We start from the raw sequence: 19,664 nt of genomic DNA on the forward strand, positions 1-19,664 counted from the left end.
GCAAATATTCATTAAAAACACTGGACCAAAAAGCTGCCAACACATGGAAACCATGTTGATCACGGCACCTTTCCTAGTACTTCAGTACCGTTTAATAGCGCTGTGTTTCCCCCCCCCCCCCAACTAGTAAACTATCCCAGTGTTGCACTAAGCCAGAAATCAAACACTTGCTTGTCAATGACAAGTGATCTGCCAAACTTCTATGTCTATGCAAAAAGTGAGTAGCTCTACTTTCTGTGCACTGTTTGTGGTGTGAAGCTCCATTTCTAAACAAAATGCCAGGGTTCTTCTGGAAGATGCACAACGTTAAAACCTCAACAAAAAGGAATAAGCAAGCGATACTTTCTTGCACTACACTAGAGCCCTGCGGGAAAGCCAAACCAGCAAGTGATCTTTTTTTACAAAGCGCTGCAGAGGAGCCAAGAAAAAGATTCCTTTTTGCGGACACCAAAGCTACGCTGGAAAGCCAAAATGTGTGGTGTCTGTTACTGCAGATTAGCTGCAAGATTGGCATGTTCACGCAAATATTTATGAACCAGGCTGGCGGGGTAACAAAATCATGGAATGAGGTTACAACAAAATGTGTTATGCAAAATGATATAATACTGTTTGCTATAAATAGCAATTAAAGGTATACAATGGTTTTGACACTAGTTAAGTGGCCTGTTGGAAATCATTGGCAAAACCTAAAGAGCAACATTTCATACAGCTGCAATTGTGAAATAGCAAAGCGTGGTTGGGGCCTAAATTCAGCAGGCATGCTCCAGCTGAGAATGTATAATTGCAGAGCAAAACAATTATAAAGGCCTAGGGAAAAGGTGAGCTTAGTTGAGTTACCACCAAGGTATTTGGTAGAGAGAATAGTTTCAAAAATAAAGAAGCAACATGGGAAGCTTTATTTTCTCTGATTTAAGTTTATCAGCACTGAGCTTCATGTTCTGCATGTCCCATTGAAGAATGTTACACCTGCATGCACTCGGCACATCACATTGCGGTATAACACAGTAGCGGTATAACATTTTGCGGTATAACACAGTTTACTTCGAACATGGGTAAATAAGAGAATATTGCATAAGCAGTTCATTTATACGTTAAATAGAAACAGCAGGGTTTTTAAAACGAAGCCCGTAAGTGTGCTGAATGAAAGGGACCAATGATGAGTTTATGTTGTTACTAATAACAAATTTCAACGACCTTGTCAGAAACAAACCCCTTCCATGGAGGGACTGTGTGTAATCGTAAGATTTTTTTGATAAATGCTTGTAAATGCCCCGTAAATGTATGTCAAAAGGTATTTTAACGCCCTAGTCGTGGCCTGCTGGTGTTTAGATGATCAAGGGCTGTTGTACGGGATCCACCTTCTCTTCTCACTTTGGTCACCGTCTTTCTTAGTCACTGCATTCATGTGCTTGGTCAGGGAGCTAGCAAGCGAGGACGACAGTCGGCACCAACTATCAGCCGAGTTCCTTCAGGCTGGGACAATTGCTGGAGAGGCTAAACAATGTTTTTAAAATCCCTAACTGAGAGCTTTCACTTTTTCTTTTGTTAAAGAACATTTAGGCAACCCTTGAAGAACTGTCCGAAACAACAAAAATGACTATTGTGCCCGTTAAATAGTTAATCTGCGCACAGTGAACGATGGCATAAAATCTATCAATGCGAACCTATCCTTTGAAGCTGCTTAATATTTAGCAGAGAGTCACTCCATTGATTAGCTGTTTTATGGCACTGTGTGGGTGGGCTACTGGTTTCCACCTACGGAGCCTGTGGGCCGCGCTAGTTTCCAGTCCTCCTGTCAAATGTTTTTGGAGACTAGCACTACCCTGCAGTGTACGAGACATGGATTCCTTGAGTTGGCCATGGGAAATTCTAGTGAATCATTACAAGCCACCAAAGAAAAATAGCATTTGTTTATCGACCACTGTTTTGGTCGATATGGTCGATTGACATGGCAACGAGTGGGCCATTCCTTACCACGACGACTTGCAGATCCCGCCACCGCAGCCTCGAGTCGATGACGTAGAGCTCATGGAAGTCTACAATGCTGAGGATCACTTTTCATCCACCACTCGATGCAAGGAAGAAGATGACCTCTTCGATGCGAATGGCGACAATTACTAGCGCCGAAACTATACAAATAAACAATGATACTGAAACTTAACTATGTGTCCGGCAATGGTTACCTACACCAGCTCCGCCATTTAAGTCTCGCGCGTGAGTGAAAGCGTACCTGAATTTTCTTCCAATTTGTGGAACCAATCGACCTTTCCTTTTGCGAATTCCTATGTTTGATTGTCCGCTCTTTTCTTCATTCAAATTTTTTGGTTCCCAACTCACAATTTTGTAATTCGGGCGCGCTATAGACACTCACAGCTCCCGATTCCTGGCAAATCCCCTAGGAATTGCCCAAGTGGGCATGCATGTGCCTGTGAAAATTATTGTGTCAGGTTCTTGCTGTTCTGCTACAAGAAAAAGCACAGAGTGAATAGTTCCTTCAAAAGGAAACTGCACTGCTTTATTCAAGGGTCGTAAAAGCGAACACACGTATATCTATACAATTGAAACGTGAAACCTTCAAGGACATGTAAAGAAAGGCTGAGAGAAAGAGTACCTAGATCAATGCGAAGCCGTCCTTGAAATGCACAAGACGGACGACCAGATCAATGAGTCCGAAAATCACTCTGAACACGAAACGGAAGAGTCTCCCAACAGTACAGCAAAAAAGAAAAAACGGGAACAAAAGTGTTTCCACGAGGTGTTGGTGTCCAACGTCCAGGTTGTTCGTCAGGCATCACAGAAACGGTGGTTGGCAGTGAGGTCACGCAAGAGCGTAGCGGACAGGCGGGAAAGACACGTCGAAGCCGTCGCGTCGAAACGAGCGACGAATCTCGAACCCCAAAATGGTTCTTCAGAAGGCCGTCCGGAACCGCACGCAGTGGCGTGTTCACGCGTATACTTGCGGTCCTTGCAGTGAGATATGGCGTACCTCTCTATATAAGCACCATGTGCATTTTACACGTTGTCATTTTGTGTTTAGTTGCGCTGCTTATAGAGTACAGTGTATCACTCACTAACCCAAACTTATGCCCGCTCCTAGAAATAACGAGAACTGAAACTGAATACCAGGAGTTTTACAAGGCAGATGCATGCAGCTCTTGGAATATAATTATGAACTGCTTTCGCAATATCTCTGGATAAGGTTTCATGCATATTTCGAATCAATCATGAATTCAACTTGCGCTGACAAAACAAAACCATTGTGACAGCGTCTGCGGGACAAATATGCGGAGGTATACTACCAACTTACGTAGGGCGTCGAAGGAAGCACAGCGCGCCTTGTGCTTAAGCTCTCTGACAGGATGAACAAAACGCACTGGAGCCAGTAGCTAAAGCTGAGCGCCATCAGAACATTCCCAGCGGCTGTCGACTGCATCGACTGGAGGGACAGGGCGTAGACCACGATGGACAGCACCTGCACAGAACGACGCGATGCGCTGAGGTGGCGAGAAAAGTCGTTGGCGACCGCATCACGTGTGCGGCTCTCCAGCCTTTGCCATGTTGCACACAGGTGGATATAACAATTGCTAACCACTTAAGCAGCTAGGGTTTGCTGGTGAAAAAAATTATCAAATAAAACAAGCAAGTCTTCGACATATATCAAGAGGTTTCGGGCAATCATGTGACTGAAAGCACTTGCTAAGTCCCGGCAAACAAAAGATAAAAATTGTGGTTGATCCCTCTTCCATGGGAACCGGTAAAACACGAAAGTGAATGTGCCTTCACAGGAGCAATTGAATGTTTATTGTGCATCGATATGAACTTGCACATCACTATGTACATTTCGTCGGTATGGCACCGTTATACACATCAACGTTAGACCCTGGATTGCACGCGCCGTAGCATTGCGTAAATCCGACTGAAACCACCGTCCGTGCGAACGAAACCAAAAGGGTTGTCAGCGAATCGTTTGGTGAGCTCACGGTACGCTGCAGCGAAAGCAGCAGAGGACCGTGTTACGACCGCGACATTCGCTAGTCGGCGTCGTTGCCTTACAGGCTCCGCCTCAGCTTACGCTGCACGTCACCGTACACGTAGGCGCTGGCATCGAGGCGCCGACGGTCGGCGCTCAGCAGCGTCATGATGCACTACTTCGCTTCGCCTATCCTGGACGGCAGCACCACCTGAAGGGAAGGATATAAGGCGCGTTCGTAGTCCTATTTACGCGTCTGTACATGGGGCAGTTAGGATCGCGTTTCCTATCGTTGCGGCGAAAGAGTTCGTGGCTCGAATCACGGCGCAGCCGCGTCAATCGAAGCTTTTCTGGCGATGTCATTTCCGTGACGGAAAAGGCGTCAGTGAGATCTTGGTGGACCCGGGCATAAAATACTTTCGTACTAAAAACGTCAAATAAAATAGGGGCCGGTAAAAACCGTCATTAAAGGCAATAAAAGTATGCTCAAGATAAAATTATAGTAAAAAATGAAAGCCGCTTTCTTAAGGGAAAGATGGTTAAAACGCGATGCTTTTTCCCATGCAACCAGAGCCAAAGTCAAAGGCCAAAATTCAAACTGTTCCAAACGTGTTTCTATTGTGTGTTAAGTGTCTTGTCTTCTAAAGTTTTCTAAAATTTTCATGCATTGAAGAAAAAAAAGTGTAGGAATGGCCAGTCGGATGTACAGTGCTCACGGATTGAAACGCGACACTGTGAGCGCGTGGCCGCCGGTACATGCAGCGCCGCCCGTGGACGCTCGTGGAGGTTAGGTGTTGTGGATGAGAGCGTGTTGACCGTAAGCTTACTTCTTCCGGTTGCCCATGAGTGGGACTGTGGTTCCCCGCAGCGACAGCGGGGCGCTGCGAGCCTGGAGCGCTTATAGTTCCTGTATATCGCGTAGCGCAAGAGTTGCGCGTCTGATTGCCACATGCCGCGGGTTCCAGTTCGACAGAAAGCCCGCTTTCAGTGCTGCGCACAGTAAGTTCTACTCAACTGGGCATCGGCGGTTGTGGAAGCGGCGGCAGCGGCGACCGCTCATCTGATAAGCAGACGACTATCGTGCGCCAGTTTTTGCCCGGCCGCTCCTCGCCACTCCTCCACGGCGGCCCGGCGGCAGCTTTTTCACGCGAGAAGGGTGGCTTCCCCGCACGACCTGGAACTCAAGATGGCGGGTGGACGCGCAACTCTGCTTATTCGCCCCGAGCGCGAACAGAGTCGGCCCCTGGCGGCGGCGGGACGAACCGCTCCTAGTGTGGATGGCGCTCTCGCGTCGTCTGCTTTTTCACGTTGCGTGCGGCGCAAGACGCGTGCTGCACACGACAAAACAACCAATATGTGTGCTCGTTTGGCAGTAAGCAATGACATAGTTACCTCTGCTTGCGCATTTCCTCTGGAAACGCAATAATCAACGGCCGTTGCGGGTTAATGCGCTCACTGAATTCCACGAAACATCTTCGCCGTGGTCACTGCTTGAGTGTGAACATTGCTTCCACACATTGCACTTTTCCTATTGCTGAGTGCAGTCGTCTGCCGTTTCGGGAACGTCGAAGGGTGCTTATTGAAGGTGGCGTGGTGATTATTTAAAGGATAAAAGTTTAGTACGCGAAACGGGTAAGAAGCGACAAGACCTGTGCATACGCGTGCAAATTCCACACCCTTGTAAAACTGCGCTGTGTCCTTATAGAAAGAAGAAACAAACAAAAACATTTACACTGCACACGACCCCTGAACTATCGCCCATACATTACCGGACACGTATTTTACACCAGCAAGCGCCTGTGTGATCGTGTCCTTACCGTACCTTTTCTAAAATAAATACCATTTTTGGACAGTCGTTGTTTATACTGAGGAGGAGGAATAAACATTTATTCAACTGTATCGAGTTGCTAATTTTACGTATTATTTAAAATACGTTTCTATGGATGCGCAAGAGTATTTAGGGGGGATTTTTCGGTAAAATTAAGCAGTTGTGAGTTTGCGTCTGTCGTGTGGCATTTCGTGTGTCATTTTCATATATATCATTTTCAAATCCGACATGAATCACCTTGTCCAGAAACGTGTCTCACTCAGCATAACCAAATGCCTAATATGGTCACGTCTTAACCTATTAAGGTGGACCTAAGTTTAAAGAAAGAGGAGAAAACGTGTAATATACTGCACGTTGTTGCCCACATGTGTGAGGAGTGTGTGCCTTGACTCGTTGATTTTTTTTTTAATTTTTTCCCACAATGCTTGCTTTCAATACATTTTTTTAAAAAGGCGAGCCACAATTCCTGGACAATCTCGGACCAAAGGGGGCTTAATTAATTTTGAAAATACGTGTTAAAGTACTGCTTTTTCACCGCTACAGAACACACGCCTAGTGTAGTTTCCATTGTAAGTAATACTGATAACCATAGTTTGGCTTTTCGCGTTACATGCGTTCTCTTCTCTCTGCTCTTGCAACGTTGCCAGGACCCCCTCTTCCCGAAAAAAAAAGGAAATGCACAGAATTTCATTTTTTAACCAATCCTCAAGAATTAAATGCCAAGACAAAGGCGATATTCAGTTTGCAAAACAAAGTAGTTACCGGGAACCCGTTGCGCTGATTCGCAACGAGAAATAAAAAGGAAATGTTTTACTACATCTGCAACAGCGCAACTTCGATCATTTATTGCCATCTTTAGGGTTCGTAAGCGACCTTATACGCAAGAATGCAAACACATGTCGCTGTTGCAGGCACCTGTTAGATTTTAAAAGGAACGCAAATGGTCAAAAGAGCAGCCATAACAGAAAACTTGTGCTCACTGTGAGATCCCAGAAGCTTGGTTTGCACACTGTAAACCTGCTTGTCACTTTGCTAAAACCTAGCTAAACATGAGATGTTGATTGTACTGCGTGCGTTGACAATTCAATTCGCAAGTTCACTTGCGACGAAAGCCGTAAATAAGTGATCTGAAACCGTTATTCATCAAACCTTCCTTCAGAGTCGCTAAAATTTAATTTAAAAGACCCGTTGGTTACATTTATATCTCTGCGCTGATCAAAATTCAGTAATTTTATGTTGCCTTTTGAACACACAAGAAATATCGTAAGCTCTTAGAAAGAATTTCGGGGCAGTTAAGTAGTGTTACCATTTCAGGGCATCCCACAAATGCAAGAATGCGTCATGCTACCAGTGAAAGCGATTGAGATTGCCGTTGTAAACTGAGTTTCAGAGATCGAGGATTCCTGATTTGTTTCTATTTATGCTTTTATTGAAGGCTCAAAGCCATAGTCTGGAAAGATCGAGGTTGCTACGAGCCACAGCGTACAAATTCATTGTCACAATTACGGCAATTCTGAGATTCCCGATGAGCCGTCGCTTTTTTTGGCGTAGTAATGAAAACTGACTGCCGCTTCCATGCTATACATTGAACGTTGAGGAACCGAACTACAGCATACCACTCTTATTTGCGCCTTTCGTGCGCACATACTGCGGGAAAAAAGCACGAAGCGCGCCCACAGTGTGTATTCTTACGGGCCGCTCAGCGGAGCATCCACACTAGCAGCGCGACGCTGTCGCCACCTACATGTCGAGCTCGCGGCGACAGCTGGACGGGTGGCGCCACCACTCGGCGCTCACCTCGTCAGTGGAATGAGCCGGTGCATTGGACTACACAGCCTCCCGTTGTTTTTGTCGTGTTTGCTTCGGTGCTTTGAACGTTTTGGTGGCGTTGTGACCGTATATGTGCGGTGAAACAAAGTATAGACAGATGTGTTGGGTTCTTAGATGCAGTAATGACTACGTAAACTTGTCGGACGCTTCTAAAGTTGGGTATCGGCTGCAATCGCATGAGCGCTTTTTGCAGCGATCTGCGCTTGGCTACACCCGTTCTGAGTACGAATAAAACTACTATTAGTAGTATTATTTTCTTCTTAAATGCACTAACGGCTACGCAAACTTATTGGATGCTTGTAAGGTTGGGAATGGGCTACACTGACGCGAGCGCTTTTTGCAGCGTTCTGCGCCTGGCTCCGCGAAATCTGAGCAGGAATAAAGCTATTAGCAATATTATTATTCATTTCTACCACTTTAAATTATATTCACTGGTTTCAATGACTACGGTTTCCACGCCAGCCTTAGCGCTGGGATACCTCGATACGTGTGCTTTAAATAGAAAGGCACCTGCATACGAGATGGACTACCGTGTAGCCGTAGAAATGTTGCGGTAGTTTACACTTTCTATAACCGCGAGCTTTGTGCCTTCGGTTTTGGTGAGCGACACTGTGACAGCATGGGAGCCTGAAAGCCGAAGTGTAAATCCAACATTTGTGGTGCTCATTTTATCAAGAGCCAAAGTTATTCACCAACTCAGCAGCCCAAGCTACAAACCATCCACCATCCCTCCTCCCCTTCCCATTTTACACCTGCGTAGAATAAAGGCTGGCACCGATAGTTAAAAAATGTGGCAGTGTTAACGTCAGCCGGTGTTTTTTAATGCTTAAGTATTCTTTACAGAGTACCCAAAAAAATCGTGTAATACTTGGTGAAGACACCAAAAACGCGCGATTAGTTGCCTCAAATATGGGTGCATCAGCCCGAGTCCTCCAGCACAGACACGTTTCCGACACGCTGGACAAAGTTTAGATTTGGAGAGGGGGGCATGGAAGTTCAACATTAAACAGCAAAATCATCTAGCCCTCCGTCTAATGATTATGGTGGTTGAACGCAAAGCTTTCTTCCTGCGAAATCGAATGGGAAATGGTCAAAGTCAAAGACGGTGCGATCAAAAGACCAAACTGCGTGCTGGTCAAATTCGACGCTCAACTAGTCAAAGTTTAAATCCAGAAGGCAAACAAGGAAACCCATACGATAGAGCTTTGCGATAAACCCTCATCGTCGTTAGATGAAGGTGTGCATCATTTTTCAAGCGTAGGTGGCAGCTTGTAAACCGACCGCAGCATTCAATTGTAAAGCTGCATGAGTACAGGTTTCGGGCACCCTCCTGTCTTGCGTCCTTCAGCCACGCAGGAATTGGTTTGTGAAAAACCATTTACCAACTAGCCAGCAACCATTGCAATTCTTGTAAAGCAATGCTTCTCCACGACAAGCAATAACGCTCTACTATCATGCGGTATTTCTTCTATCAACGATTCCCGATGACTGTAGTAAGAGCATTTCTGTGAAATTAAACACGTTTCAGCCGTAGGTAATGAAGTTACGGAAGCGTCGTCCATCACAATTTCGGTTTTGAGGTAAATATTAGAAGACACCCCCCAACTTTGTCTTTCGCTTGTGCACGACGTCGACGCCGTTTCGTCATCAACTGCCCAAGGCCAGCGCTGCGGCATTAACTCTATGCTAGATCGGTTGCACACACCGGCTTTGTGGGAGCATTTAGCTGCAGTTATAATGAACTAGAATACCCAAGTATTCTAGTTCACTATAGCTGCAGTATACTCCTCGATACGCGAAACTGCATGCAGGCATCAAAAATTGCATGAAGCAACGAACTTTCACTTCCAGCTTGGCGCATTGAGCGTCGTCTGCTATTTGTAAATACTGAGTATGGGCGTAAATCACACACATGGCATGCCTCGTAAACGTCACATCCACGCTCAAGATTTACCGATCTGAAAACTGCACGTGGGGTTACGTACGCTTTGCAAGCCGCACCGCAGAAAAACGACAGAAAGCCATGCACAGTCACGCTGCGCTGACCGCCACCGGCATTCCACTGACGAGCGGTTCGCCACGGGCGGCGCTGTTCGCTGAAGCGACGGTGGTGCCATACAACGATACAGGAGCGCTGGAATGCGTTTGTGCGCCGACGGTATCAGCCCGGCTGGGCGCGCAGCCGATTTCGCGACATCGTGTGCGCGCTCTCTTGTTACGCGTGCCCTTCCAATGCGGCACAGTAATGTTCATGTAATGCACATTCACGTTCATCTGAATAAAAGAAACTTCTGTACTAAGGAACAGCAAACTTTATTCCAGGATGTAAACTAAAAAAAAAAAGTAAAGACGCCTTTGCAGGCACGTTCGCGTGTGGTGCTGTGCATGAGTACTTCGTCGGCTCTCCTCTTTTTTTAGTTTATATCATGGAATAAAGTTGCTGTTCCTTCGTGTAGACGCTCGTTTTATTCAGATAAGCGTGACCGTGCCTTACATGCACAATGTCTGTGTCGCATCGGAAGGGCACGCGTAAGAGCGCGCGAGCAGACGATGTCGCGAAATTGGCTGCGCGGACCGCCGCCGGCTACCACCGGCGCACAAACGCGCCCCAGGCTCTCAGCGCACCGCTGTCGCTGCGGTAAACCACAGCCCCGCTTATTGGTAACCGGAAGCAGCAAGCCTTCGGTTAAAACGCTCTCATCCTCGTGGTATACCACAATGCTTCACCTAGCTTCCAAGGGCGTCCACAGGCGGCGCTGCATGTACCGCAGGCCACGCGCTCGCAGCGTCGCGTTTCAATCCGTGAGCACTGTACGTCAGCTTCATAACGAGAGGGAGCCAGGTTCGATTCTCACCCCGGGAGAAGTTTTTTTTTTCTTGAGGCACTTGATGTGCCTTCGTGGAAGCCCATTGTGTAAGTTGGCTTCCCTGCAGTGCGTTTTGGGGCAACGATTTGGATTTTGACCTTTGACTTTGGACTTTAAAGAAATTGGCTTTAGACCAGAGAAAGCTTCGCGTTTCAACCATCTTTCACTTCGCTCACGATCATCATCATCGTCAGAAAAGGTTGGTTTTCCTGCAGTGCGTTTAGGTGTTGACGGTCGCCATCAGTGAGGCGATGAAAGTTTCGCTTTAAAAGATGAAACACTCAACGCACACACCATAGGAATTCTAGAACCTAACCGCACTGTTCTCGTCCATCGTGTCCCTAACGCGAACACATATTTCGCGCTGAGGCACCGAATAAAACGGGTCTTCCACACCACGTGGAAAGCCATACTTGACAGATCAATCACTTTGAAAGAAACGGGTCACTACATCCGAATTCTTTGTGGCGAATTTATCAATCATAACTATAGTGCATTCAGTCGGTTTGCACGTTGTCTGCTGACCTTTCTTGCTAACTATTGTTCCAAACGGCACACCTACTTGGGCGTTTTCAGCAATCATACCTAACATCTCCTGCTCAAAACGCCGGGTTTTCCGTCTCATAGGGCCGGGTTTTCCGTCTCATGGGGCACAGACGCAAACAAGTATACGTTCAGTGCCTAGCAAGTCAAAGTCACATTGTACTGTCATGGTCGCGCTCAGAGCTCGTTACGCGTATTCGCCCCCCCCCCTCTTTTTTTCAATCTTTGTTTTTGTGTGTTTTATTGTTCTTTAATTGTATCCCTTTCTCCACCGTTTTCCGAAAGGGCTTGAAAACTTAGCGCACTGTCTTCAAAATTAACATGTACCAACCACCCCACAGGCAAGTTCTCGTTGACTCAGTAACGTTCTCAGTACACTACCTTCCGCCTTCCTTTAAAACAGCATCACTTGATCAGCATCATACTTTACTGCTACATCACGGATATTTCATGCTGGTTCCGTGAAGGTAACATGCATATAAAGATGCGTAGCTTCGCAGCACGGAGTTGTGAATGGTCTGCGGTCTCGTAACCGATGAAGACAAAGAAAGGAAAACGATGAAACAGACGTACATACGATGTAGCTGTACAGAAGCCTTTGGTTAGTGTCGCCAGGGGAAGGTATGCTCTACTTTCGCATCCCAACAATGTAAGCAGACTTAAGTGCCCCGAGGGATTTGTTTGTAAGTAGTTCTTTTAAATGTAATTCACTCAAAAATTTACTAAATACCTACCGTGATGTAAGAAAATCATGGACTATTTGTTGCCGTTCAAATAACATGAGGCAAGCACGTGGCTTCGTATCCTGTACTAGTAACTAATGAACTTAATTTATAACATCTGAACCGAAAATGCCCGAGGAAGCATGCGTGCACTCAAACACAAAAAAAATCTGAGAAGGGTCGTGGTCCACTACAGGCATTTCATGAACCAGACACCGGGTAATAAAAATCCCGGGTCATCTGTACTAACGTGAGACCTGAGGAGGAAAGAAGCATGCAGCGTAAAAGTGTATCCTTGGAGCCTTTCGGCAAGACTCTGGATGGAGGCTGGCGAACAAATGACTCTCGCGGAGCCGGCGCCGGTAGGCCTCGACGCCGTCGACAGACGCTGCGGCTGCTACCAGGAAGGCGGCTGCATATGCCAGGAAAATAAGAGCCTCGGCTTTTATAAAGGCTGCGAGCATGCCGGCACTGCCGAAAGACGGAATCAAGATCGTGTTATGACCGCGGGGCGGTCTGAACGTCGCCAAGACTGGACTCGTGGAGGTGACCGCAGCCGTTCGGGCTGATTTTGTGCATCAACGCTCAGCAGAACATCGCGGTGATCAGCACCGCCAAGGAGCAGCGGGCCACCCGATACGATAGGATCAGCGAGATCGAAATCAAGGGCAAGAAACATGAGGTCAAGGGAACCATGAGGAGGATCCCGCTAAGCGAGACCCCCCGGACATCTACACGAGCATCGTCAATGAGTACAATCCGCTGGCCCTCGCGGCCAACCGGATCGGCAACACGACGACGCCGATTCGAAAGCCCAAAGGTACCGAACTACGTCAGATACAGCTCGGCACGATTGAGGTGCTATTTATATCCGCAAGCAAGTAGACGTCTGCTATCAGTGCGGGCGTGTCGGACATCGAAAGGACGTGTGCCCGAAACCCGCCGAAAGGAGATGCAGAGGGGGCGGCAAACTCGACCCCGAGGTGACTCTTCTATGTACGCCAAAGTGTGAGCTGTGCGGAGGCGGCCATTTAACTGCCGATAAGAAATGCAAGGCCAGATACAAGACACCGTACGTGGTTCGCAAGAGACAATGGGAGCGACATGAAGCAGCCGCGGAGGAGCAGCAGCTGCAGATCGAATGCGACTTCTCGGTACTCGGCTTGCTGTCTGCGTGCAAGTCGAGATCTCCTAAAAATCGCTGGCTGTCGAGAGACGGCAGCAAGCAGCGGCGTCAGAGCCGCAGTGCTAGCGCCGGGAAGAACGGAAGATCTCCCTCCACGGAGCGCGTTAGCTGGGCCGATGCGACCAGGAGAACCAAGGCCGAGTCAACCAAGAGCAAGAGTAACAGAACCAACAAGCAACAAATGAAAAGCAAGCAGCTCGAAGGTTATCGATGCCCTACGCAAGGAGAATGAGGAAATGAAGAAAGCTATCCGGCGACTCACGGAGGTCATGTCTGCCCTCTTCTTCAGGGGAGTTAGCGGGAAACTGGGAGACAGAGGAGCCACGGAGCAACCGATGGAGGTTGGGGCGACTGCAACATTCGAACCGACTACCAGCAAGCCCATGACACGGGAGGCGGAAAACGCCCAGGAACCCAGGGAACCGGCACACAAGAAGAGAGTTACCGAGAAGTGGGGTAGCAAGGAAATCACCAACATCGACGCTCAGCTAGAGGCGGTCGATGCCAGACTCGGCCGGCTCGAGAGGAAGACCGAAAAGATGTTCACGTCACTCAAGACCACCATCGAAAGGAGGTTCCCCGAAGTCGACAACACATACACAGCGTTAGAAAGAAGCAACCAGTTGATCATGAGCCATCCGATATTTGCACAGAAACAGGACCCCCGAGTGGCGGCGGCGGAAGGCAATTCCAGACCCGATCAACCATGGCCACAACAGTAACGAGCAAAGTGGTGTGGCAGTGGAACTGTAGCGGCCTGCAAGGGAAGCAAGTAGTTTTACAACAACATATCGAGTATGCCGGACACAATCCCGACATCATATTACTACAAGAAACTCTCACGGCAACACCGTCCTTCCCTGGCTACAAGGTGCAATCGGGACTGGCCGACGGCCCAGGACTGTGTACCGTTCTAAGGAAGGGACTCACATGGTGAAGCACCAAATTACAAGGGCGAATATGAAGCACGCTTTTTCTGAAATAGTGGCGGGCAAAGACAAGAAATAAAGCGGCTTTGTCCTTAATATCTACAGCAACCCAGCGCAGACTCAAGACGATCCTGCACAAAGCGAGTATGGCGGCGGGCAACGCTAAACTGCTAGTGTGCGGAGATTTTAACGCCATGGACCAATCGTTGCACTACTTCAGAAGCAACGCCAAGGGCAGGAACCTGGCACAGGACGCACTGGACATCGGGTACGTCCGCATCACGGATCCGGCCAACCCCACGAGAATAGGAAACTCGGTGTCCAGGGACACAACCCCTGATCTGGCGTTTACCAAGAACATCGTGGCCTACGAAGTCACCTGTAAAAAAACCGGGGACGTTCTAGGCAGCGAACACATGATCGTGGCAATCGAGGTACTCACGCCAGGAACCAAGTCGCCCCCCCCCCCCCACTCAGGCACACCTGGGTTGACTGGGAAGAGTTCAGGAAATTAAGGAGCCAAGTGGCTAGTAATACTCAAAACATCGAAGATATTACGGAATGGATGTAGGAGATCGTGAGCGACGTCAAGACTGCGACCAGGAAAATTGAAACGGAGGTACAGGCCGACGGAATGGACAACAGACTAGCTCCCCTCCTCGAGCCGAAGCAGTCCATCCTGCGACGGTGTAAGAAACGAAAGACTCAACAGCAGGTTAAGGAAGAGGATTGCGGAACTAAATCGAGCGATAGAAGAGCCGAGTGCTCAGTAACCAACGGTGGGACGAACTCTGCAACATGGCGGGCGGGCAGCACCATAACAGAAAGACGTGGAACCTGCTCCGACACCTGCATACGCCCTCTCCCACGCAACATTCACCCAGTGCACAGCAAAACACGCAGGGAACAACGACCACGGGCCTTGACTGAGAAATACCCCATCAAGCCAAGCACGCTTTACGTAGACGCGGCAGACTACAGGCATCATGACGCGTATGCTGTGGCGGCAATGTTCAGCCGTAACTCCCCACCCCTCAGCTCCCTCACAATACGCACCCGCCATCCGGCAACGGCGGAAAAAGCGGCAATCGCCCAAGCACTAACGCAAAGGCCAACTTCCACAATCATCATCTCTGATTGGAAAACGACCATTCAAAACCTTGCCAGAGGTACCATCTCTCCTCAGGCGCTCCAAATTCTTGTTCAAAATCCCCCTACAGACTCCGTGGAGTTGATTTGGACTCTTGCCCATAAAGGGCTGGGCTGCAACGAGGCAGCCAACAAAGAAGATCGAGAACTCACTGTCCAAGCCGGCCCAAGCCTCGTCCCCTTACACGGAGACCGATCAGCCCGAGACAGCTTGCTTAGCTATCGCGAAATAACTGCGCATTACCGCCTCACCCGCCGCATATTCCCGCCGGTATCATCCTACCCTCTTTCACTCTGAAGAACGCTTATGGCGCCTCATTCAAACAAACACCTTGCCCTATCGTGCCAAACTGCACCTCATTCACCCCACCCTGTATCAATCCCCTCAACTGACCAGCATGTGGCTTGAAGGACACCATCATTCATAGGATGTGGGCACGTAACAAAGATCCCTTCCCATTATTCCGTACCACCGAGCAATGGGAGGTGGCGCTGGGTAGCTCCGACCCACAGATGCAGAAAAGTCTGACGGAACGGGCCGCCTTGGTCACCGGCAAGCTGCAACTACCGGTCACCGCCCCCTCCTAATTACGAATCGCAATGAAGTTTATTTTTTCTAGCGCGAGGCGTTGGAACACGAGTGTCCCGGTGTTTTATTACCGTGACTACATGATGCTACGACGGCATGAGACGACGACGGTATGAGACGCCGACGGCATGAGACGCCGACCGGGCCGTGCCCTTAAGGAGCTTCGCCCCTAAAAAGCATGGGAGCAAACGAGAATCACGAATAACTGCATCTGAAGTTGTAACGAATTTGAAAAGGTTCAGTGCAAATTCCAAACGTGTCAATCCGGCCCAATCCGGGTTGTTTGGCGAGAACCCCCAACTGCGCGTTTTTTGCTGTTGTCGTTGTTTTCTTAGCTCAGCTTGGGACAGCAAGTGGTATCGAACGCAACATTACACCCGCCCGGCCCCGCAAGCGTCGCAACTTACCATTTCGCCCACGATGAGGAGACCGGTCGTGCTGGCGACGAAGTCTTTGCTGAACCGCGGCACGATTACGCGCCGCGGGAGCGGTTGTGAAACCCTCGGTCCATCAGTGATGCTCACAGGCGTGGGGGCCAGGGCCATAGACATCCCAAGGCCTGTGCAATCGGCAGTGCGAAATATAGTGGTGCATATCTTCATGCACACAGGTTGCACTGGACGGAATCGTGCTCAAAACCTACAGCACCGCCCCCCCCCCCCCCCCGCCCCGCATAAAAAAAAATGTTTCAATTTCCGGAGCGTTCCACCAAAATTAAATTTAGGAAATTTCTTTCCTGCTTTTGTTTTTCATGCCATCGTCGTTTTTATTAAAAATTGCCAAACTCTTGGTACAGTTCTGGCTCTACAGGCGTGTCCTGGCTTCCTATTTTGCGGTGCCCACGAAAGCGCAGCATTGGGCTCTCTGAGAAATTTAAAAAAAAATTAAGGAAGCTCGCACGACAATTCTTCGCTGCCGCAACGACCTTTACTCCATCATTGTTGCTATAAGTGTGAACTGAAGGGACGGCCCCGCCGCGGTGGCTCAGTGCTTATGGCGTTTTGCTGGTGAGCCCAAGGACGAGGGTTTGATTCCCGGCCGCAGCGGCCGCTCTTCTGATGGAGGTGAAAAGCAAAAACGCCCGTGTGTTCGAGATTTCGGCTCACGTTAAAGATCCCCAGGGGGTCAGAGTGAATCCGGAGCCCTCCGCTACGGCACGCCTCATCGCCTGTGTAGCGTCGGCGCGTTAAACCCCACAATCGATCTATCAATCGAGCTTAGGGGACGCCGAGAAGTCGCCGCGAGGCCCGCGCTTAGGTGCGCGTGCTCGGAAATTTCTTGGTATTTTTAATTGCGGACACGAAAAATTAAGATTTGCTAAACAGCTTCACTGTTAAAAGACATGCCTACGTGCCAGGGGCGTAGCCAGGGAGAGTTTTTCGGTGTCAGAGCACAGCCAAAGTTTATGCACGCAGAAAAATGGCATGTTAAATGTCCTGCGCAGTGTCTCTTTCTGTTTATTTTTTTATTTCCCCGGTGGCGTGCAACACCCCCCGAAATATATTTCCGGCTACGCCACTGTACATGCAAATCAACTGCCACCTGCACGCTTGCGTGCGTGCCTGTGCGTGCGTGTGCGCGCGTGTGTGTGCGTGCGCACGCACGCACACACACACGCACGCTCTCTCTCTCTCTCTCTCTCTCTCTCTCTCTCTCTCTCTCTCTCTCTCTCTCTCTCTCTCTCTCTCTCTCTCTCTCTCTCTCTCTCTGAAACCGAAGTTGTCGTCTCCTTGATAATCGGTCGTGCCCTTTTTTTGTGGTACCGTATATTTTCTTCCCTTAATTGCAGGAAACTGGAACGAACGGAGCACAACGATAGCTGTCAGCGTTTTCATTATTCTCGCTTTTATTGTCGCGTTGATGGCAGCAATCACTACTGAAACAGACGACTGATATGCTAATTTGCTTATTGGATAACATATCCTTGTCCTTGTACAATTAATGGTTGAATGGCGAAATGGGCCGATCATTCCTTGCTTGTGGTTTGTGGCAATGGTTCTCCAATAAGCGTCTGCAATGGCAATTATAGTACTCTCATACTGCAAGCGGAGGGCCCTCATCCGGCAAACCCCTCTTTTGTGTCGCATCCCTGCCGCCACGCGAATGGTTCGCTTTGCCTCAAAGCTCGCATATCTCTTTGGCTTCCCATTGCGATGCTCTCCTTGACGTTGCTCTTTTTTATGGCGTCGAAGGTGTGCAAAAAGCGTCGTTAGACACGCATCGAGAGGGCATGAAAACAAGTGTGCGGGAGAGATTTTTGGTCGCATGAAAAAAAGTCTACAATACGCCGCCTGCTCATATCCCCTCACTTCTGTCCCCGTCCCTTTTCGGGTTCCTTTTTCCCTATCGCTAAGCCGCGAGGTATCAATTCTCAGTGCTCCCATAGTTATAAACAACTGATTTGGCGATTGCTAATGCCGTCGCAAGCCGTACCGGCATTGGGTACTGAGGTAATCGGAGTATGCACTGCGCATGGGCTCATGTCCTGGGTGTGTTTCTCGACCATGGCTACGGTATTTCTATTAGAGACGGAATAAATAAATAAATAAATAAATAAATAAATAAATAAATAAATATGTCCGTGTATGGGGACACTTTTGAGTGCACAATGTTGTCTAAGTATAATCCTACAAAATGTGGACATTGAGTTGTATAATGCCCGCGATAGGCCCGAAGTGACATAAACTGCGCTCAGCGAAAAAGTGGTCACTTATTAGCAACCTTTCTACCATCAGGCCTTACCGATGCCCCACTTGTACGACTTCTGCCTGCGCTTTCATTTGACAGTTGATTACATACTCACAAGTGCGCCCTACATATACACAATGCGCCACTCAAGACACAATGCATTCGAAGGCCTTCGGAACGGCCAAGTATCACAGGTATCAGTGGCTTCAGATTGCTTTACAACCTCAGAAAACAAATCCTAATTAGAAAGCATCGCGCTCAAATCTTCATTCGTGTAACCCAAATGAAGAAAAAAATCCTCTAGAGAACACGGGACGCGTCCCAAGGAAAAGCTAACCTTGACACTGCAAAAACGAAAGATGTGTGCAAATGAAGAGAGCAGGGAGACCTGCACGAAGGGGTATAAATCTAGACAGCGATAGTATAGCATTTTAAGCATGACATCGTAGGACAGAACAATGACCTCTGACGAAGAGCAGGTGGAAACTTTGGCACCTGTTTTTCGTCCATGGCTTTGCACGATGTCCCTGCTGTGCGCTATTGTGCATGTTTGAATGAGTATGGCTCGGGCGTCTCCCCGACGTCTAAGAGTTGTAGTTTTTTTATATATAACGTTCTGAAGACAGGGGCCCACTGTCCGATTTATCTGCCTAATAATAAGTTGCGTGAACGGCAAAGCGGACACGGGGATGAGATAAAAGCCACTTTTTTGTTCTACTGCAGCGCACACGGCACAATTCTAAACCCCAGATACTCTCGTTGGGGGCGTGTACTTAGTCGTGTAGACCTCAGAAGGGAAACTGCTTCAGAAAGTGCTGCGAAGGGGAAATTTAAATACGAGGAAAAACGAGAGCTTACCTTCTGTTTGCTCCCAGAGCGAGGAAAAAGCGCTGAGTTCACCAACGCTTCAATAGCGCAGAAAACAGTTCCGAAGGGAAAAACATGTGCAACATCAACTCGCGCTGAGCTCCAAGTCGAATGCCAGGATCGAAGAACTAGGAAGATAGCCGAAGAATACAAGTGCGTTTCGACACATGAGATAGTAGCCAGGACAACGGATATGCATCGAACAAGAGGCGCGGACGGCACGCACACGGGAGGGTGGGCAAAGTGGGCGCGCGAGGTGGGAGCGGTCGCCGCGTACTCCCCTGCCAACCAGGATGATGCCTGGAACTTAGACAGGTATACACCACGATTGAGCGCTTAAGTCACTGCGTCCTGGCGTCACTGGGCGAACTAATATTAATAAACAACATCATGCGACTTGTGCGTGCAACACAGCGTGCGTATCAGGGGCAACCCCGGTCACGCGAATATTTCTACGCTATGACCCAGATTGCTGCAGCACTTTGATATGGGCCTC

General features: G+C 48.6%; 1 protein-coding gene across 1 annotated transcript in view; it reads right to left on the reverse strand.

Moving 5' to 3' along the window:
* Positions 1-19,297, reverse strand: part of LOC144155367 (uncharacterized) — a 32,544-nt gene extending 13,247 nt beyond the window's left edge. The window contains exons 1-3 of the mRNA XM_077686738.1: positions 19,160-19,297; positions 16,021-16,172; positions 3,308-3,472 (exon numbers count right to left, since the gene is read on the reverse strand). Coding sequence (XP_077542864.1) covers positions 3,308-3,472; positions 16,021-16,164 — 309 coding nt within the window. The 5' untranslated portion in view covers positions 16,165-16,172; positions 19,160-19,297. The remainder of the gene's footprint in view (positions 1-3,307; positions 3,473-16,020; positions 16,173-19,159) is intronic.
* Between the last annotated feature and the right edge of the window lie 367 nt (positions 19,298-19,664).

The sequence above is a fragment of the Haemaphysalis longicornis genome, unplaced genomic scaffold (genome assembly GCF_048455015.1).
Source record: "Haemaphysalis longicornis isolate Haplotype H1 unplaced genomic scaffold, Haemaphysalis longicornis Haplotype H1 scaffold_1, whole genome shotgun sequence".
NCBI lineage: Eukaryota > Metazoa > Arthropoda > Arachnida > Ixodida > Ixodidae > Haemaphysalis > Haemaphysalis longicornis.